A 22,763-nucleotide genomic window follows, 5' to 3' on the forward strand; every position below is an offset into this window, starting at 1 on the left:
AGTCCGTAACACACACAAAAAAAAAACACACAAAATGGCCTCCCTAGCAATTTGTTAGCAAGTGTTTCCCTGGCGCGTAAACTCCCTCATCATGAAGATGATAGAGTGTAATTGAAGATCTTGATGAAAGGATGTAGGCCCATGGAGGGGGGGGGGGGGGGGGGTGTGTGTGAAAAGAGACTGCGATGAAGGCGTTTGCTTGTTTTAGTCAAAGATGAAATAAAGTTGAAGATGGGCCGCACAGCTCAGAGGGTTCAGCTGCATGTTGATGATCACATGTGCAGTGATAAGAGACTGGGAATCACTTCAAATCAAAGGCAAAGAGTCGTTAGACAGGTTCAAGCCTCTGTGGCGGCAAGAATCCATCCTGCTGCAAGACACTGAGGTGCAGATTCACTGAGACTGTGTTGTGTCTCTCTCTCTCTCTCTCTCTCTCTCTGTGTCTCTGTCTCTCTCTCTCTCTCTCTCTGTCTCTCTGTCTCTCTCTCTGACGCATGACGTACATGTGCACATGTTGCCAAAGCATAGATTCAAACATAAATGAGATAGAAATAAAGTAAAATAAAATGAAATAAACTGCATATTACATATATAGATTCATCACATAGAATATTTCTGGACAGTACACAACAACAACAACAACAACAATAACAGTGATGATTACAAAAAAAGCAAAGTTAAAGAAGAGTTTACAGAGTCTCCCGGCCTGAGTACGGCCTGTCTCTCTCTCTCTCTGTCTCTCTGTGTCTCTCTATCTCTCTCTCTCTCTCTCTCTCTCTCTCTCTCTCTCTCTCTCTCCCCCCCCCCCCCCTCTCTCTCTGGCCCATGTATGTAAAACACAAGAAAATCAGTCTAGCAGCAATTATAGCAGAGATAATGTCTAAAAGTCTTCACACCACCTTTCCAAAGATCCTATATTTGCTAGAAGAATTTCGGTGACTCGGTGAAGTGTTAGTGAATTGGGCGCAGTCTCGACGTGTATGGCCTCACATTATGTAGACAAAATACAGTAATAAGATTTGCATATCATTTACATATATCCACATCAAAAAAACAGTGGGACGAATAGGTCTTCCAAAATAGCACGGAATACAATCAGAATAAAGGGAGTGGAAAACTTCAACAGCATTTCAGTATATCTTTATTTTGTACCAGGGATGTTAGGCATACTTTCCACTCGTTGCACATGGCTAGTGAAGAGTATAGCAATCTGATTTGGTCATTATGGTCATTTTTTTCTTCCTGTGCAAATCTTTAATGAGTCTGATCTTCTTCCGACCCGGGACTCTGACTTCACGGTGGAGGAAAGCCAAAAAGAGAGTTTCCCCCACCCGAATCACAAGTCACATTATTATCATTGTGTAGCCAAGTTAGTCAGTCATGTCCAGCTTTTCAGAAAGGCTCCCACCTTTCTCACTGATGCTGAGTCTAGTTGAAGGTATTCAGAAGTTGGCCCGCATGCAGCACTACCGCTCAACACGAAATGTGTTACAGCCGGAGGGGATTTTTTCGACTTTTCTCTTCGTCTTTCCATTTCTTAATCCTGTGATCTTTTTGTTGTTGGCATCAAAGACTACGAAAGTCATGAGATCATGTAGTCAACACACCTGACAAGGAATAATGCTGTTCAGGTCGACTTTTGTGTATCTACAACCTTTTCGAAAGCAGTACTCAGCCTTTTACTCAGGCCTCTTTTGAAGACATTCATCCATATCCTTCTGTCTCTGTTACCAACACCGCTTTTCACAGGCCGTATTTTGTCTTTGTGTTAGAGGTGCTGGTTATCCTACCGTTTTATTTTGGCTTCGTCGGATGGATTCTGGTAAAAAAAAAAAAATCAACATAATTATGTCCTTTGAAGAACTGACAGCGCTGTGCTCCAGCAGAACCTTTTACTTAATACAAAATGACAACGCTCCTCATTTGGAGACCTGGTCAAATCCCCTGAGGGCAGAGACAGTGTCATTTTGTATTAAGTAAAGTGTGTTGTGGAGCATAGTGTCCTCAGATGGCCTCTGAAATGAAGCCTTACTTGGCTTAATGCTAATAAACCGCTACAACAGAAGCCTTACAGTGCGCAGACTTAACAGGATTCTGGTTGAAGGTGTACCGCTCGGTCCAGAACGTGCCTAGAAGGTTGCGTGACTTCTGACCGTGTGTTCTTGTTCCTTTCTCTCAGGGTCGTCCGGGGCCTCTCGGTCCAGCCGGTCCAAGCGGGCCGGAGGGGTTCACCGGGGGCTCGGGGCCTTCAGGGCCCAAAGGAGAGAAGGGCCACCTCGGAGTGAAGGGACCGTCCGGCCCGAAAGGAGACAAGGTGGGTGTTAAAGATCCTGACTTGGCTGAAATATTGTTTATGTCATGGGCAAAGGGAATACGTAAGGGAGAATGTACGGTGAGACAGTGATTATCGTAAAATAAGACCCTGACAAGATGCAGAAGTGGCTTATTTTGCAATAATGACCTGCTTGCTGTACATTATCCCGCTTATTACATGGCATTACATGGCACTTACCAAAGACATGAATAATTTGATATAAAATATTGATTTAAAATGATTTTATTACAGGCTAAAGTAACTTAAAAAGTTCCACCAAAAGCACTAGTTCAGCAGGTCTGTCTGCAGTAACCAAGCAGTAACGCCTTTATGCCACCAGGTGTCGCTAGTGAATCTGATAAATATGTATTTTGTCCTCTGCAGGGACCCATGGGCGTGCCAGGGTTCCCAGGAACTGATGGAGTACCTGTGAGTAAACCAGAAACACACACACACACACACACACACACACACACACACACACACACACACACTCTTTCCCATTTTATCCCTCTCACAATCTCTCGTTTTCCCTTTTTTCCTTGATTAAATATGTCCTTTCTACAACTACTACTACTACTGCTACTTTGTGGTTATTTTTTTACGTAATAATATTAGATTATAAAATATGATATTATATAAGACATAAAAATATAACGTCATAATGTTTTTTATCCCATCCTCTAACCTCTTCTTAAGTGACCTACCTGATCCAATAAAGTTTATAGTAAATACCCCTGAACTTCCTATAACTCTCTCCATAACTAATAATTAGATAAGTAATTAGAGAGAGTAGTGGTGATCATGTACGAACTGGAGGGTTAACCCACAAAAGTCAGTTTTCTCACCTTTTTAGTCTGACATTAATGTTTATGACAGAAATTCACCATATACAACATAGTAAGTAGCATCAAACTGATGTAAGTTACATGAGGATTGGGTCTTTTAAGGGGAAAAAAAGACAAAATAAATCCTGAAAGTAGCTTTTATTTGCCACAGCATCTCTGGAGGTGAAGTGAGGTCCCTCTTGAGAAGCTGAGTTGACCCTGCTCTCTCTCTCTCTCTCTCCCAGGGTCATCCTGGTCAGGACGGAGGCAGAGGATTACCAGGAGCGGACGGCTGTAACGGGACCAGAGGGGAACCCGGATCCCCCGGCTTCGGGACAGGAGGCCCCGGAGCCCCCGGACGCTCTGTGAGGACGAATTTATATCAGAACAGCTTCTCTCTGTATATTATGGATCTTATGAATCACTCTATTTAAGGAATATAGTTGCTCGATTATTGTCATTTCTTGCAATAAATATGACAATACACAGAGACACAGGATAAGACAAGGGATTAGCAACAAATCCGAAGTTAAGGGAATTAATAGAGGCCCTTAAATATTGGAAAAGTAGTAGCACCCCTTTTTACAGAATAGTTGGATTTATTGGTTAAAACAACTGCATATGAAATTATGTTAACTAGAAGGTCAGATTATGATAAAGAAACAACAGTGATATGGAAAAACTATTTTCATAAAAGCTCATAAAGGACCAGGGTTTTGTTTTTTGTTTTTTTTGTCTTTATTGTCTTGTATTTTGTCTTGTATTTGTCTTTATTGTCATGTATTGTGTATGTATGATTATAAATGTTGTGTATATGATGGAAAATGAAAAAAAATAAATATATATATATATATATATATACGTACAGCATATATATGTATATATATACATATATATATATATATGTGTAAAAGAGGGATTAGCTAAGTAATAACAATTACACAATCTCTCTCTCTTCCTGGATCAGGGGCTGCCCGGTCTGAAGGGTCAGAAAGGAGAGCCACTGTTCATCTCAGATGGCATCACGGTAATATGTCGCGCACACACACACACACACACGCACACACACACACACGCACGCACACACACACACACACACACACACTCCTTATTTCGTGCATTTGTTCCCAAGCTCAAAACACTGCTCACAAGTCACAGAAATGCAGAAATGTAAGTCCACACACACGATGCACAACACTCTGAGATTCCCTAAAGAGCATTTCTTGTTCGATTTGATTCTTCTAACCTTCTCTCTCCATCCCTCCTTCCTTCCCTCCCTTCATCCTCCCTATCATTTCCTCCCCTCTCCTTCCTTCCTTCCTTCCATACTCCCTGCCCTCATTCCCTTCTTCCTTCCTTTCCTCCTTCAGTCCCTCCTGTCTGCCCTCCCTCCTCTTTCCCTTCCTCCATCCCTTCTTTCCACCTTCCCTCCTTTATTCCTTCCCTTAATTCCTTCTTTCAAACCCACTTTTTCCCCTCTTCCCTCCATCCCTCCTTCTACATTCCCCAACTCATTTGTTTGGAAGCAGTGTATCTAGGGACAGTGCTGTTGTTGCCACATCCAATCTCAAACACACATAGGTCAGACTGACCCATGCTAAAGGCAGACACTTTTAACATGAATTGTTTATTCTTATTTTCTGGACATATTGGGTGAAAAGATTCTACATGTGTCCTTCATTTTCTCCTGAAACGGCTTGTTAGCATCGTTAGCATTCCTGATTGAAGCTAAGTGCAGCAGCTAGCTGGAAGCTGTGGCTAGCTAAGGCTAACAATGCTAGCATGTCCTTATAGGGAAACTGGGGGAACAAATGTTGACTTTTATTTACAAAAAGGAGGAAATTAATCCAAAATGTCACAGTACCCCTTTGACTTTACATATGCCATTCGGTGGATGCTTTGATCCACAGTCATTTATCTTAGCATATATTATATTAGCATCATATTAGCATTGATGGCCTCAGTAAAGAATAAAACTGCTAGTGACATGCTTTTAAACTTTTATTAAGTGAGTTGGCCCAATGGGTGACACCAACTTTTGGAAGCAAAATAATGTTTCTACTCCAAGTTTGAGGCTGGAACATGTTGGAGTTTTTCAAAATTTTCATCCTGTCTGCAAATCAAGCCAATGGATTTAAGGCTTTGTAACTTTATTCACAAAGAGTGTCTTTAATCTCTTTTCTCAGCCTTTGAAAGCCATTCTTTAAGGGTCCATCAACAAAGTGCACTATCATCTAGATAAGAAGTAAAAATAACTTTCCTCTTTTCGTTTCTCTCTTCCAGGGTTTACCAGGTTTACCAGGACTGGACGGCCAGCCTGTAAGCTTTTTACCTCATCTCTCCTACTTATTGAGTAGTAATATTCTGATTATTTCAACATGTTTTGATATAAAACACACTCATAACCAAACAGATTTGGATACGATAAGGTGTTTTAAATCGAAAATGTATTGAATTTGCTATGCAATTTTACTTTATTTTGTTTCCACTGTATATTGGGCATTGGGGGTTCGGAAAATACAGACAAATATGGATAATGATGTTGATTTCCAGGTCTTTGAAAGTATGGAAAACCACAAATTAATGAGAAAGTTTTGGCAAAGTCTGGAAACTCACCAGTCAACAGTGTAAAATAATCAGTGATACATCTGTCTGGTCTGAAAGTTTAAATCTGTGCAGTGTGGAGAATTGAAGGGTTTTGCCACCTGTGAATCATATTTCAAAAACACAGATGATTCCCCTTAAAAATGTAACTATTTTGTAAACAAAATTGCTCCTAATTTTAACAGTAACCCATGGTGTGCCTTACTTTCAGGCCAGCAGTCATTTTGAGATGATTAAGAGAGGGGGTCCCATTTTTCAAGCAGTGGATATTTTATTATTTAAGAATGAAAGTCACTCAGCTTCAGTTGTAGAAAGGAAAATGCATCGTAACCATGACAACAACGGTGTGTTCTCTATGGTTCTGACCTGGTTCTTCTTGGTTCTTGCAGGGTCCCAGAGGTCCCGATGGTCCAGTTGGTTTCACAGGTCCCAGGGGTCCTGAAGGGTATCCTGTACGTACACTTTTAATACTCTTAATGCTCCTTTTCCTGAATTTCCCCAAGGGGATTAATAAAGTGCTATCTTATCTTATCTTATCTTATCTTATCTTAATGTCTTGGTATAGTATTCAATGGCTTTTGAAGTTTTGTTTATTGCTTTTTATACTTTTTTCTTTTATGAGTTGTAGTTTCTTATGCTCCTAATGACACTCCAGGGAATGATTTTAGGGAATGTAGCAACTGAATATGTAATAAGGTAATAAAATGTCCCTTTAAATTAGTTGAAAATGTATTAAAACCTGTTAATGTGATAAATTGCTGGACCTTACATTACTACATTAAGCAGTGTTTGTTACTTCATAAGGTTTTTTTAATTGGTGACATATTATTTGAATTGATGATGTAACAATAACATGTAACGAGTCATTCCATTATTACTCAATGTTATTATTACATCATAATTTAAAAATATATTTACACCCCTTTTGAAGTGCTAATTGCTGGCTAATGTAAGAATATAATGTGATTAATTACATAAGCAGGTTTTATTGCATGTATGACCCATTAGAGTTATTACATTATATGTCAGTTATTGCATTAGCAGTTCTACAGGGATTAATCTATATATCTCTCAATACTAAAATACATTTTCCACTCTCATTTTCATCATAAGGAGTTTAGGGATGGTTTCATGCACGTAGATTTTAAGTCCTTATATTTTTTTTTCTTTCATTTGAAGTATCTGTGAAAATTGTTGAAATATATCAACGTAACATGAACATTAAAGTTGTTTTTTTGGATTATGATTGCAATTTTGATTCAGATTTTGGTTCTGATTTTGTTTTGATTCCGTTATCTAAATCTGCCCTCTGTCCTCAGGGCCCGCCTGGTCCTCCCGGCCCCCCAGGGCCAATGGTAAGTACAGTAAAATTTATAATATAGTAGAAACTACTCTACTGTATGGTGGCAGTGGAAGGTTCAGGCTGGACTGTGGTCAGAATGGAGCGCTGCCTCAGTCTCATCATTTTCAGTACAGATGAAGGAATATCATTCTTGTTCTTGTTCTTGTCTATCTTCCTCCAAATGCAATTTGTTAACCGCTCTTGTCTTTAGGGGAGCCGTAGTGACGGATATCAAGGAGAGAGAGGAGACAAGGTACGCATCGTTACTGAAGAAACACACACAGACCCATTTGTCTGTAGAGTTTATTTCACACACACACACACACTCACACACACATGTACGGCCTGTTGACTCTGGTTGTAAGTGTGCCTTTGTGAATCGAGATCAAAGAGACTTCTGATCTAAAATGAGTGTTTTTGTCAGGAAATTGCTTTTAATATGTATTTGGCCTGCTAGTCATGGAGGTAGGACCGGGTATCGAAAAGCAATATCTACGAGTATGTACTTATCAATACTGATTTAAAGGTATCAAAAAGTATTGAAAATGTTCCAAACGTTGGACACTTACCATGAGAACTCATAATAACAGCATGTAAAACTGTTAAACTTACTGTGTTGCATAATGAAATGTGCTTTCATTCAGCAAAGGAAGGTACTGTATCATAAAAAGTATAGTTTTAGAACTGATATTGAATTTGAATTATTAAATTAAAAATTGTCAACGATACCCGGCTCCCTGTGGATATGTGCATCTAAATCGAAATCCCAAAGCCACACTTTGAACCAGTGTAAACACGACCATAGGCTTGTGTATGTAGGATGTTTAGGACTGACTATAAAGGCCAATGATCATCTCAACTGATTTAATGTTAGATATTCATGTAGATATTCATTTATTCATTCACTATGTATTTTATAATGCACACATTATTGAAATTTAATTGACTTATTCAAACACTCACTCACTGGTTTGCCCAGTCAGTCACTCAGTTTTTTGTTCTCTTACTCGATAAACAGTAGAATAAACACAGCATGACTGCATAGACATTATAACCAGGGTGGGAAATTAACTTTCAGCCACAGTTATCCAGCCGCTTTCACTATTGCACCAGCCAAACTAATTCTGAGAATATCTAAAATGATTCTTTACCTGCCAAACTGATTGAAGTACCAGCCACAGTCAAAATATACCAAAATCTGGTTGGTGGTTTGTGTTAATTTCCCACATGAGAAATGACATGGTGACACACACATATACACTGTACATACACATATACTGTTTCTGTATGAAATCAACCTGTGTGTGAGACTGAGGATACTTTATCTCCATAGCATCATCTCAGTTGCTGGTTTGAGATGGATTCCAATACAAGTGCAAGCGTAGAATCGACAACGCTATTCTTAAAAAAAACAAAACATTAATTTGATACAATAAATAAGACAATGTTTCTGCCTTAATGGGCTTCCATCCAGTCATAAAGAGACTGTTTGTATTAAATAAATAAGTGTTTTGCAGTATAATGTCACAGATTCTACGCTTTCTCTCATTTCATCTCCATACCCATCGACGACAGACTAGCCCATCAAAACAGCAGGCTTATTGTACTCTAGCTGGGTCCTGGGAGTGTGTATGTGTGTGTGGCGCTCGTGTGTGTGTGTGTGTGTGTGTGTGTGTGTGTGTGCCTGAGAGTGTATGTGTGCATGTGTGCTTCTAAAATGTATTGGTTGGACATAATACTGTGCATGTTCAAATCTCGGTGGTGGCTTGACCCAACCTGCACCTCTTCCGTCCAAATCCCCCCCCCCCCCCCACCTCCTTTGTTTACTCCTCCTTTACCCTCCCTCCTTCCTTCCCTCTCTCCTTAACTCCTCCCCTCTACCTGCGTCCCTCCATCCACCCTTCATCACTCCCCCCCCCACCCCCACCCCCACCCCCCCCCAGATTGACACAACTACCTCAACGCACCAAACTGTTTGTTGCATCCATTTTCTGTATGATAAAAAGAATCACATATACCCCCACTGAGTCTTGATTCAGTCTGGTTTGTTCTTTTAATGAACTGTTCTGCCACTGAGACCAGTCAAAAACTCACTGACTGACTGATAAGGGATCAGTTTTACTTCAGATACCAATTTGGATTTAAATTTTCATTCAGGACGACTACAAATTCAAATTCTAAATCTAGTAAATACTCCAATTGGCACAATTGTGTGTTTACCTGCACTTGACTCCCAATTCAAATTCCAATTGGGGAAGACTGTGCAAGCAGCTCAGTTTGATCCCTAATTCCCGTTCAAATTTGATTCAGTTGATAAGATTTTGGGACTCTGAGTTTCCCAATTCCAGAATTTAGTTCAAATCTGATTGGTGAGTTGGCCAGTGGCATTACACACCTGTTTCCTTTACTGTTGAATGACAGTTCAGAGATTTTACATAATGTTGTTGTATTCTTCCAGAATGGAAGTACATCAAATTTGTCATTTTGGAATAAAACACATCCAAAATGTGGCAGAAATCTGGGAAAAAGTACCAACCATGGCCGGACCATACGGCATTCAATGTTGTTAGATATCAAAATCTTCCTTAAAAAATTCTAAAGTTTCTCCTCAAATCTCTGAGCTGTGTATTCGGAGGCATTCTGTGGACTGTGATTGGGTGCTGGAATCACTTGCTCCTACTTCCTGTGTTGCTCTTATTTCCCCCTTGACCAACATTGGGACGTCTGGTGGTGAACTTTGGGAGTTGTAGTTCATTAGCCCGTCACCCCTCCCTTCTTACCCACACCCACCCATTCCATTCTATTTGACCAATCAGATGAGACTACTAACAATCAATTGAACCGCCATCTTCCTCACATTGCATGCATGTTATGCTCAACCAAACCCTCAAACACTATACTCAAAACAAATTTGGGGTTGTACTGAATGCGGAAACAGCTGGATTTACTATTTAGCCTGTTGGAATAAATTTAAGACCAAATTAAAGTGACATTTCTGTCAAATCTGCGACATTTTTTCTGTTTTGGCTGGAGAAAATTGGGTCTCTAAATTGTAACTGATTATAAAGGAACTCAAGATAAAGTAGCCCAGAGCTCGCTCTCTCTCTCTCTCTCTCTCTCTCTCTCTCTCCCCCTCTCTCTCTCTCTTGCTCTCACCTCTCTCGCCCATCATCTCTCTCTTTCTCTCGCTGCATCACCTTCCTTTATCTATCCTCATGCTCTTCCTTTCTCTTTTTTCTCCAGCTATATATCACTCACTCTTTCAACCATGCCAATCTTCCTGCTCTCTCTCATCATTCTCCCTATTCACCCCTTTCTTTTCGTCTCTCAGTTACTCATCCCTCTCTCTCTATCTATCTGTCTTGTGATTATCCTGCTCTTTGCTCATTCCCTTCTCAACTTCCATTTCCTCGTTTTTAATACATTTTTTCTCTTTCTCTCTCTCTCCCTGCTCCTTTCATCTTTTGACGCGTTCATTGTTTCCCCATTTTGTGGATTTTTCCTTTTTTTCTTTCTTTTCCTTTGATACTATCTCTTGCTCTTCTGTTTCTTTTGTCTTTTCTGCTGCCTCTTCCTTGTTTTTCCTCTTTATTTTCTCTCTCTCCTCCTCTTCTTTCCTTCCTCCACTCACTTCCTACCTCTTCCTTCTTTCCTCTCCCTGTTTCTCCCTGCCTCCTTCCTTATTGGCTAACGGTGTGTTGTGTGTATTCTGGACTCCAGGGCGACGTGGGTCTTCCCGGACCCAGCGGCACCCCCGGCGACGGGTCGCTAATAGGCGGGTCAATTCTCACTATCTACAAAGGAGATAAGGTAACACAGCAGGGAAGGCAAGGAGCAGAGGTTGCAGAACCCCTACAACACACACACACACACACACACACACACACACACACACAGGTGCAGAGAGGAGGTTGTCCGTTGTCGCAAACCACAAAGACAACAAGGTAACAGGGGAAGAGGAGCAGTGATTGCAGCAAACTGTACACAGATGGAGGGGTGGAGGTGTCGGTACAGGGAGGGAGGAGTCGAGGAGGAGGCAGGGGGAGAGGGGGGAGAGGTTGGTTTAAGCTCAGCAACTTTTCCTTTCATTGTTCATTTTTTTTAGTAGAGCTGCTCTGGGGGGAGAAATAATCTCATTGGTTGAGTCAAACCTTAATGGGCAGAGCCAAACAACCTGGCTGACTTTTTCTGGCTGAGTAATGTTTGGCTGAAGCCGAGCGAAAAAAGGCACGGGGTAAGAGAGGAGGTAATATGAAGCCTATCACTCTTGCTACTAAAAAAATACAATCTATCCATACTAAGTTATCTAGGTCAGTGATTCTCAACCTTTTTCATATCAAGGACCCCTAATTTAGTTCACATTAAGGCCACGGACCCCCATTTGATGAGATTTTGTCTCTCGGACCCAAATCTGAGAATATTTTTATTGTCAGATATGATTTTGTCTAGAATTCCATGACTATCTGTATTGTAGGTAGAGAGATAACAGTGAAGCTATGATCAAAACAGTCATTCTTCTACATTCTCTAATTGTGTCAACTTCTTATAAATGAAATAATGCTGAAGTTTAATGATTCATCAATTTGCTGGGGACCCCCTGGAACCCCCCCAAGGACCCCTGGTGGTCCCTGGACCCCACGTTGAGAACCACTGATCTAGGTTAGCTAGTTAGCTAGCTGACCTTCCAAATTCAAACTAGCCATACTAGCCTGTAGCTATCTAGGTAAGCTAGTTAGCTAGCTGCTGATCTTCATCATGAATACCATGGTCATGAAAGAATGAAAAGAAAAGTTTGACATTTATATTTTTATTGATATTTTTGAGTTCCTTCGTTGCCATTCGTGTTTGCTAGTTAGCTAGCTCTGAAAAACTGTGGTTCTTTGGCTCCGCCCATTGAGGTTCAACCACTAACATTATTTCTGCCTCCAGAGCAGCTCTGCCTCTGAGAGATGTATATAACTAAGGCTCCAATCTGCTGGCTTTTGTGTCAAAACACCATACTGCATACTGGCTTTGAGGACCAACCTCTCATAGTCGCCCTACCTGTCCCAACTCCACTCGCTCCTCGCCTCACTGCACACCACAGTCCCTCCAAGGGTTACACACACTCACACACACACAGTCACACACAGAGTCTGTCCTCCGATCAACAGTTCCCCTTCTCACTCCCTACGCGTCCAAAAACTCCAGCCGTCGTTGTCCGCCACCCTCTCCCTTCCCCTCCTTGCTCCGCCCTCCACTCGTTGCCGTGGTGTTCAGTGTAAACAGCTCTCTCTTCCTTGGTTACGGTATCCAGGGCGACGTGGGCTTGCCCGGCGACCCCGGCCAGCCAATGATCAATGGCGTTGTGGAGTTTGTGGGTTTTCCCAAAGGAGACAAAGGAATGCAGGTTTGTTGGAAAACACACCTCTTCTCACGGCAGGAAAGGTGGCCTTGAGAAACTGAGAAACTGTCCCATAATGTAAAGGGTACAGGTTTGATCCCTGCCAGAGTGTGTCCATCCACAGCCAGAGTGTGTCCATCCACAGCTACATGTCCTGTCGAAGTGTCCTGTAGCAAGACACCGTAGGCTACCTGATCATTATTGAAAGTCATTCATTGAAAGTGTCAGCTAATTGCCTAAAAAAATAATGTAATGCAAAAGATACACACCCTACGTCTTTGAAACTGATGTAGCTCAGGAGAGTTCTCAATCACTTATTCATGTCAGCCAGTGTCAACTTCTAGATAAGTTTGTACGACAATATGTTGGTATATGGGAAATGTGAGTGTCCATTAACTGGCCCTGGTGACCCTGGTAACTTAAGGTTCACATTAGAAACATGTGGATGGGGTAACCAGGCCAGTGCAGTTGAAATTAGTACGGTTTGGCAGTGTGGAAATGCCCAGAGTGAACATGATAGGCTCTCTGGCAGCAGTGTATCCCCTTGTTAGTACCAGTGGCCTTCAATCCCGATCCTCCTGCTGGTTTTCATTCTATCTAATTAGGGACTGATTTACATCTGGGATACAAGGTGAATGCAATTAACTAGCTGGTAGTATAGAAAACCAGCAGTGCTCTGAGTCCCGAGGACCATGATTGAGAACCACTGTAGTAACCGTTGGGACTTGAACCATCTGGATCATCCATCCATCCATCCATCCAGAGAGGCTGATTCCTCACCGTTCCAAGCCCAACAAAGTGAGCCCTCTCTGGGGCTCGAGCCGAGCCGTGGCTGGGATGGTGGGATGGGTGAAACACCCTCCTCCGGGCTGAGATGGGTTTGCTCCTCATTGAGGCCCCCAACCTGTCCGCTTGTCCCTGTATCCATGTCATCATCGTCATATTTCCCCTAAAAGAACTCGTTCCTATGTTAGCCAGTTTGTGTTGTTTTCTTTGTTCTTTTGCATGAGTTTTCACTGTTGGCATACACTTACAGTGGTAAGTTTGACTGTGAATTAAATTTAAGGAAACTGTGAAATCTAATAATCCAGATATGAACTGTTTGTCGGATATTCTCTGAATATTGTGCACTATACAGATTAGATTAGATGCTGTCCTCTGGCTCACCTTTGTTCCCCCTCTCTCTCTCTCTGTCTCGCTCTCTTTCTCTCCCTCTCTCTCTCTCTCTCCGTCTGTCTGTCTGTCTCTCTCTGTCTCTCTCTCTCTTAGGGCGAAACTGGCTATAAGGGAGTTCGTGGATACCCTGGCAGACCTGGCCCACGTGTAAGTGTGTTGTTTTTTTCACACGATCATCTGTATTATAAGGCTAAAATCACAATCTTCATTTATTTGTACTGTAAAGCATTTGCATAAAATTAAGTGTTGTGTGTATGAAGCTTCAATGAGATGTCTGTAAAAGCAGTAATGGCACCTACAGTGACATGTTTGCTGAGAAGATCATGACTAAGTTATACCAAGCACGTTTCTGATTGCTTGACAATCAGAATCATAGAAACTTTAAACTATGCGTTAGAACAGACAACAAAGGGAGCAGCCATTCCCCACCGGAGTCATATTTATTTATTTACTGTATTTCAATTGTTATTTCCAGGGACCTTTTGCCTATCCTGGTGAATTTGGAGAGAAGGGCATTCCTGGATACCCAGGTGCACGGGTAAGATCTCTGACTTACTGTTTCTATTTATTTACAAAGTGAAAGAATGAACGTCAGGAGAGTTCTGCGCTCCTCTCTTTAAAGAGCAGAAATGTGCACTTTGTCCATTCTTTGTTGCATAAATCCTTTCTAAACCCCGCCTCATCACTTGCAACTGTTGTCTGTACAATTCTCCATTTTCTTATGCGTCCATATTATCTTGACCATTGCTTTCCCTCTTACTCTATGGTTATTTATCTCATCACCATTGCTTTCACACTTTTTCGAGAGGCATATATACATTCATCATCATTGCTTTCCCTCTTCTGTGGTCATATACTGTATGTTCCTTACCATTGCTTCTGTTCTTCCTCTGTGGTCATATATCTTGTTGTCATTGCTTTCCCTCGTCTTCTCTGGTCATATATTTTGGCGGCATTGCCTTTCCTCACCATTGCTTTGCCTCTTCTTATATATGTTCCTCACTATTGCTTCTCCTCTTCTTCTGTGGTTCATATTGTCTGTGCTTCCACCTGACAGGGTCCTCCTGGTTTTAATGGGCCTCCTGGCGCTTCAGGACAACAGGTAGGCTTTGCAATACTGCATGCAAGAGACATCTACGTCAGAGCCATTATCATGACCCATTTATATAGTCTTCTATACTGTTTCTCATTGAATCTTTTGGGATCTCCTGCAGTGCAGTGCAGTGGTGTAATGGTACAATGCATTATAAGAAAGTGCAGTATACACTTTTGTTTTACACAATTCAAATCAAGAATAACTTGAATTCTCTCTCATACAGGGATACAGAGGGAATCCAGGTTACCATGGGCAACCAGGATACAGAGGACCCAAGGTAAAGAGGGGCAAACCTTTGTTCTGTAGAGTGACTGGTTCACACAGATTGCTAGGCAGGCAGCTCACTCGTGTTGCAGTTTGTGTTTACCTACAATACTCGTATCTCACCAGCAGATGGTGCTAATGTGCTAAAAAAAAGAAACTTTACGATGCTGAATTGATATCACTGTTAGGGATTTAGAATGATAATATTAAGATAACAACTCAAAACACAAGTTTTTGTGGGAGGAATTTGGATTAATTTGGATTGGTCTAGGTATATGCAAATTTGCAAAACAACAAAGAAATCAAATCCAATTCTGTGAGCTTGCCATAAGTTTGTCACAAGATGCTTTACAGGACAACAAAAACACAAACAGTGAACTTGGCTGAACAGTAAGCATGAAGAGTTTGGGTCAAGGCAAATTCCGATAGCTTCATAACACCTTTATCTTCTTCTTCTGTGGTAATGTGTTTTGAACTGTGTGTGTCTATTAGGGAGACCAGGGAGACCAAGGCCCCCCAGGACCACCTGTTTACACCAACAATTTGGGTACTTCTGTTCAAGGTAACACACACACACAGTCATACGAACAGACAGACATACCATTCACAATATGGAGTCAATGTGAGTCACAATATGAGTTTCTTGTGTCGATCATCTCTTCTCTGATTGGCTGCAGGACAACAAGGTGACCCAGGCAGCGATGGCCTCCCCGGCGCCCCTGGTGACCAGGGACCTCCAGGGTTCCAGGGACCGCCAGGCATACCAGCACATGGTTCCGGCACAGGTAATACACACACACACACACACACACACACACACACACACACACATACGCACTATCTAGCTATGTAGCTATCTATCCATATTTTGCAGTCCCACTTTGTGATTTTGGCTGATAAGTCGTGTGTATTTTGACAGAAAACTCTAGTTCAGTTTCAACAGATCAATTCAATCAATCTAACAATCAACCAATCATCTCCTCTGTCCTCCTGCCGTCTGCAGGTCGCCCTGGCTCCCCAGGTTTTCCCGGGACCCCAGGCCCAAAGGGAGAGAGAGGTAACCCAGGCAGACAGAGCTACGGTCCCGAGGGACTTCCAGGGTCCCCTGGACTCCCCGGACCCCCCGGCCTTCCAGGACCAGTAGGAGCTCCTGGTATGTTCACACAGAACCAACAGACAAATAGGTGGTGATGATTATGATCGTGGCTGGGTCAATAGATAAACCAAACCAACAGAAAACATGTTGATGATACAATATCCAGTCATATTTGATGATTCACAATTCCATGATTTAGTATGTTATTGCCATGACAACAAAGTTGATTGGAATTGAGGGATGAGAGGAGATGAGATCGAAAAATTGAGCCATAGAGTAGAAAAAGAAAAGGATATACAGTAGATAACAATGCAACGAATAGTACAAATAAAACATAATACAACAATTAGGATATATGGAAAATAAGTATACAGCATCTTCAGCATTCTCATACAGAGTTTTCCTTGGCTTGAAGAAGACAAATTTGTCCTTGAAGAATTCTCACTATGTTGGCTATTACTGATTTACAGGATAACAGAAATTGCAGTTTATAAAATGAAAATGGATTTGCAGTGTGAAATAAATACGAAAAAAAGCCAGTTTCTTGGTAAAAGTAGAAGACAAGATGGAGATAGGCTGTTCAGGAACGTGACTGACTGACTTTACTGTCCTCTTCCTGACGGTGAAGGCTTGACCTCTGACCCCTGCATCATCATCAACAGGGGGTCATTCACCAGGCCCAAAGGCCAGTCAAATGCAGGTATCCTCAAGGCGGCCATATTGCTATGATCGCCATGGCAATATTTGAGCTAAAACAAACCAACTGGCAGTATCTAACTGTCACATGACACTCTTTTACGCTGTACTCTTTGCAAGAGTGCTGGTAAGTATAGCTGAGAAGAGTGCAGCTTACTATAATATGCTTCAAACTTCACTTGGATGGGAGGAAATCTCTACTCCAAGCTGCTTTTCTCACATTTGGCCACTAGGTGTCGCCAAAACAACTTGCTATGAAAGTTAGGAGCGGTAACAAGAAACTCGTTCTAAGATGTATTAAAAAAAACATATTTTTGTGAGTATTTCATGTGGTTTTATTGAAATATACAAAAATATGTAATCTTATACAGCCCTGAAGACCCATAATATAATTTGGTTTGTGTCTCCAAATGGCCCTTTGGAAATCTGCCTAAACATTATCCTAGAAAAGCCAAATTCTCGTTTTTGGTGGTATTGTTATCAACTTTGGTTTTGGTCAGGCCTGTGTCTGCTCCATTGAGTTTCTAGGCAGCTGTTTACATCCATAAATGTTTTTGTTTTTTTTAAAACAATTCAATTTCCACTGGTACTTCTGGTACTCTGTGTCAGTAATACTTGGAGTAATTCTGACACTTGGAGAAGAAACTGCCAAGGCTTACCTTTCAGCAAAGACCAAGATTATGCCTGCAGTCACAGGGGTTCAAGAACAGTAACCATTTTATTTTGGGTATGTCATTTTCAGCCTTGTCTTCAGAAAAGGGGGTGCTGCTTTCACAGGAGTTAACACTGCAGTACAATGCTATATTATACTTTCAATGTGATAACAGCTTTTTTTTATCACTGATTTTCCAGCCTGTCTCATTGCTAGAAAATCCTGTAACAGTGACAGAAGCAAAACTGTGTTTTGTGTCAATCGTTGATGAAAGTGTAAACTAACCTTCCATTCACACTGTGACACTGAGCTGCACTAGGTCTGAATTATTCCTGTTTACATTACATGCAGGGATGTAGTGGCAGGTACACCCACTTATCTTATGGTGTTCACCAACTGGAGCTCATAGTTTACCATTTACCTTCTTGTTTACCATGACATCACTGACCTCATCAATTCCTAACCAGGCCGGTGCAATTCAGTTTATGAACAAATTGTGAAACCTGAAAAATCCCAGAATATTGTTGGGTGGTCTACTTTTAATTTAATATTTCAACCTAAGAATATTCTAACTCTATCTGTGTCTGTGTGTGTGTGTGTGTGTGTGTGTGTGTGTGTGTGTGTGTGTGTGCGCGTGTGTGTAGGTCTCTCCACAGGCTTCCCTGTTGATTACCCTGCACAGCCGGGGCAGCCTGGCCCCAGAGGACCACCTGGTGCCACAGGATACAAAGGCTTTAAAGGTACACACACTCACACACTGACATACACACACATTGTTTACGAAGCAGTCCGCACACCTATACTGTATGTATGCCAGGTTCTCAGAGTGCAGGTTTTTCAGGATTTATGACACAGACAAAAAAGAAAGGTTTTTCAGAAAGTGTTTTTGACATCATACAATGTTATTTATGTGGTATGGTATGGTATTAATAAAGGTATTAATGTAGCTGCAGTGACCCCCTTACAGCTTGAAAAAATTGCCCCACAGCTTACAATGACAGCACACCTGTCGACACATCACAATACAAATATACAAATAAGAGCTATTCTTACACTGCAACGCCTATAGGAACTGATTCTGGAAAGAGTCCAGGAGCAAACGAGCTCTCAGAACCAAAATATCCCAAATTCCACACACAGTGACACACTGACACAGAAAAACACAAACAAATATACAGGAAACACTGAATGACCATAAGAAATTTCACACTATATTCAATAATAAAATAATAATAATAATACTGTTATATTTAATATTGCAAAAGCAGAGTTTACAAAGTGCTTTACAGAGAAGCATACAAAACAAGAATAGTAAAATACATTATGAGGAGAAATAAGAAGGTGGGTTAAACTCACTCTTCTCATCCCCTCCTCTTCTCTCTCTTTTCCTTCCTCCCCTCTCCTCTCCCTCTCCTTTCTCTCCTCTCCTCTCCTTTCTCTCCTCTTCTCTTCTCTCCTCTCCCTCTCCTTTCTCTCCTCTTGTCTCCTCTTCTCTCCTTTCTCTCCTCTCCATCCTCTCCTCTCCTCCCCTTTCTTCCTCTCTCCCCTCTTCCTCTGTCCCTTCAACCCCTCTCCCTTCCTTCTTCCTTTCCTCCCTCCCTTCCTCCCTCCTGCAGGAGACCTTGGTGACTGTGCCTGTCTGGGCGGAGGCTCCAGAGGGGGGCAGGGGTTACCGGGACCCCCCGGAGCCAACGGTAGCCCCGGCCCCTTTGGACGGAAGGGTGAGCCCGGCGACTCCGGGTCGCCCGGCTATGGAGGCACTCAGGGAGCTCCGGTAAGTAAAGTCTACTGTCCTGTCCTCTATGTAGCTTCAGTCACATACTTGTTATTGACTCCAATGTTATAATTTAGCTATAAAGATTTTCTGATTTTCATACTAAAGGAAAAAATCCCCCAAAAACCATATGTGAATCTTGCAATTGATGGATTTGTTTAGGTCTTGGATTGTGGACTTGTTAATATTTCTCTAACTGTTGTCTATTTGTCATATGTGCAATGTGACATTCATTTTTATAATGGAACTGTTGGAATGGAAAAAACAGACTTTTTGACACCCCTCTCTCACCCCTCAGGGTCGTGCGGGCGAGAGGGGCTTCTTCGGCCGTAAGGGAGAGAAGGGGGCGTCCTACTACCCCAACCTGGGCCTGGGGGGCAAGGGGGAGCTGGGGAGCCAGGGGCCCAGAGGACCACCGGGAGAAACCGGACAACCTGGGAGAGACGGACTGCCCGGCTTCCCTGGAGCCCCGGGACCCCCTGTGAGTGCTTACACACACTATAATAATAATAATGGCAGTAGTAATAATAATAATCACAATAATAATAATAAACTATATTTATGTAGCAACTGTAAAAGCAGAGTTTACAAAGTGCTTTACAAAGAGACATACAAACCTAGAATAGTAAAATACATAATGAGGAGATATAAGAAATAAGAAAGTGGGTTAAACTCACTCTTCCTTCCCTTCCCCTCCTCCTCTCTTTTCCTCTCCTCTCCTCTCCTCTCCTCTCCTCTCCTCTCCAGGGTGATGCTGGCTTCGGCACCATCGGAGAGAAAGGTTTCCCAGGGTTCTCTGGGTCTAAGGGTCGCCCCGGTGGGCCCGGTGAGCCCGGTATCGGCTACGCCGGAGCGCCCGGCCTGCGCGGATTGGCTGGAGAGCCCGGTATCCCCGGGTTGCCGGGGCAACCAGGTTTACCCGGACCGAGAGGTAAGTGATGCCAGGCAGAAAGGAGGAGAAGGAAAGGAGGTACGGGGTGGGATTGGTGTGTGTGTGAGTGTGTGTGTGTGAGTGTGAGTGTGTGTGTGTGTTTGAGAGAGAGAAAGAAAGAGAGGAAAGTAAGAGAGAGAGAGAGAGACAGTGTGTGTGTGTGTGTGTGCGTGCATACGTGCATGAATGTCATGCCATATATTCCCCTGCAGGGCGTCATGGCAGCATCACCCCGTCCATTTATCCATCACATCACACTCAACCTCCATCTAGTTACCATAGCGACCTCATCCTAACACCCTAAACCATTACAACACACTTTTGGGGACAAATAGTTCCAAGTGCGTCTCCCCGCTGAAGCAGCCAAGCTCTCCAGGACCCGACGGAACAAAACCGTTCCTGTCCGGTTTTCTCTGCTGAAGCGGCTTCTCCCCCTTCATCCCTTGGCTGCAGCAGCATATTTTTTAACTACATGATTAATGGTCTCCATTAATGTGCTTATACACTGTCTTCTACAGCCAATAATCAATAATCCATAAACTGCTTGATTAGTTGACTGATCGATGCACAATGATTGATTGACAAGTTTTTTTTTTAACTGCTCATTGCGCAACAACTGCTGTGCTTCTTTAGTCTCAGAGGAGAGAAAATACTGATTATATTTGACAAAAAGAGTCACAGTGGGATCAGACAGCAGGGAATCGTTGTAATATATTGCAGTTGGTTGTTCTTTTAAAGGAGAATACAGGTGTTTTTTTTTTTTAAGTTTGGGCCAATCCTTTCTGTTGTTCTGCACACAGTCAGCATAGTTGTTTTCCTCCAATCAGAAGAAGCCATTTGCTGCCATTCATTCTTGTCCAGTATGATGACACAGGAAACATGAAGCCAAACTTTCTGTTTTCTCCTTATTTCATTGAGTGTTTTTCATATCAGCGAAGTGTTACGTTCCGCTCGGAAACACTTTACTGTCACATCCATGTCTTTTTTTATTTAGGGCGTCTTTGTTAGTCGGGACAGCAGTTCATTTAGGTTTCACACCAAAAAGTTTATATTGAAAAAGCCACAAAAAAACAAGTAAACGTTAAAAAAAATATTATTTCATACGGCATGCATTGCAAAATGATTGGTGGAAATGTAAACTACAGTAGATGTAGCCAGAAGTATTCAGATTCAGCTTCAGAAAGCTTTATTGTCTATCACAGGCATGACATACGTACATAAAAACAGTAAACAGACATAAGGGTTAAAAACATACATAAGATTAGAGGTAAAAGAGTAAAACTGCATGTGACGATGTGCAAAACTAAATGGGCTGTGACTCTAAATGACACCGGTGTTCTCCTTTAAAAACATTATCCAGCTCCTCCTCTCTGAGACTGAACAACACAGAAAAGCCTCAGCAGCTCATCTCCAGTATGAATGTGTGCTCTCATACCGTAACGGCTAATAATAATAATAATAATAATAATAATAATGCTGAAATGACTGATTCATTTTGCTCTTAATACGAAGGTTATTCTCACTCACAGAAACTGAGAGAGAACGAGGAGAGAGAGTTTGATCTGCTTCTCTTTTAGCTGTAATTTGACCAAATTTTTGCTAAGCATTTGCCAAAGTCTCTCTCTTCTCTCTCTCTCTCTCCTCCTGTTGAAGGGAATAACCTGTTTTCAAGCCCTTTTTTTTTTTACATTGAAGCAAACATTTTTAATTTGCTTTTGCCTTAACTTGAATGAGCCTTGATAATTGAATGGAACTGATTGCTGATTCGCTGATATCTGTATGATGAAGTATTTTTTTTTAATTGCTTGATTGGCGTATGCAAATGACCCTGAATGGCTTTGTATGCTGCCATCCTCTCTCTCTCTCTCTCTCTCCTCTTTCTCTACCTCACTCTCTCAATCCATCCATCCCTCTCTCTCTCTCTCCCTCCTTTCTCCATCTCTCTCTCTCTCTCTCTCTCTCTCTCACTCCGTCCATCCCTCCCTCCATCCCTCCATCTCTCTGACCCCCTCCTTGTGCATGTGTATCTGTCCAGGTGAAAACAGCTGTGGAGGGGTTAATGACGCCTCTTTCGGAGAGGGAACGGGTGGGTAACTCACTTTTTCGTCCACCAGCCAGAGTGTCTTTCTGTGGGACACAGCACCCTGAAAATCCAGCCGCAGGACAGAATCTAACATGAGTTGCAGGCAGCACAGGAACTGATGGATTCAACTATCCAATATCCAACAGGCAAAGATTGAGAACTTAGAAAACTGTACCAACTAGAGGACAAATATACAAATATTTATGTGCTAATCTCCTGCGCTGGAAGGGAGCTACTTTAGAACCATAGTTTGGCCAACTTTATTTATTATTCATAATTCCAACAAATTAGATATCAGCACATATTATTTCCAAGACACTTGTGGTGTGTTCACACTGTGAGCAACTTGGTTGATGGGTTGCTCTGTCCTGACCGACTGGAGGATCAAATTTCATCTATGTAGCGGTCTGGGTGCAGCTAAAAAGTTTTGAATAATCAAATCATATATTTTTCGCTGCTTTGGTATTGTCCTTCGTGAAGTTACATGGTCTTGATGAGTTGACATAGCTGGCTAGAAAGCACAAG

The 22,763-nt window shown here is 42.0% G+C and overlaps 1 protein-coding gene across 1 annotated transcript in view; it reads left to right on the forward strand.

The window, feature by feature from the left end:
• Window positions 1-2,245: 2,245 nt before the first annotated feature.
• LOC139649311 (collagen alpha-6(IV) chain-like) overlaps window positions 2,246-22,763 on the forward strand; it is a 48,490-nt gene continuing 27,972 nt past the window's right edge. The window contains 21 exon segments of the mRNA XM_071525673.1: window positions 2,246-2,314; window positions 2,699-2,743; window positions 3,387-3,506; window positions 4,109-4,168; window positions 5,425-5,460; window positions 6,135-6,197; window positions 7,065-7,100; window positions 7,299-7,340; window positions 10,808-10,897; window positions 13,740-13,793; window positions 14,122-14,184; window positions 14,704-14,748; window positions 14,966-15,019; window positions 15,499-15,568; window positions 15,684-15,791; window positions 16,010-16,159; window positions 18,095-18,190; window positions 19,067-19,224; window positions 19,523-19,705; window positions 19,972-20,155; window positions 22,191-22,241. Of these exon segments, the coding sequence (XP_071381774.1) occupies window positions 2,705-2,743; window positions 3,387-3,506; window positions 4,109-4,168; window positions 5,425-5,460; window positions 6,135-6,197; window positions 7,065-7,100; window positions 7,299-7,340; window positions 10,808-10,897; window positions 13,740-13,793; window positions 14,122-14,184; window positions 14,704-14,748; window positions 14,966-15,019; window positions 15,499-15,568; window positions 15,684-15,791; window positions 16,010-16,159; window positions 18,095-18,190; window positions 19,067-19,224; window positions 19,523-19,705; window positions 19,972-20,155; window positions 22,191-22,241 (1,702 nt within the window). The 5' untranslated portion in view covers window positions 2,246-2,314; window positions 2,699-2,704.

The sequence above is a fragment of the Centroberyx affinis genome, unplaced genomic scaffold (assembly GCF_046629955.1).
Source record: "Centroberyx affinis isolate AG114_WGS23_722 - 3 ecotype Tasmania unplaced genomic scaffold, CSIRO-AGI_Caff_v1 ptg001324l_1, whole genome shotgun sequence".
Lineage (NCBI taxonomy): Eukaryota > Metazoa > Chordata > Actinopteri > Beryciformes > Berycidae > Centroberyx > Centroberyx affinis.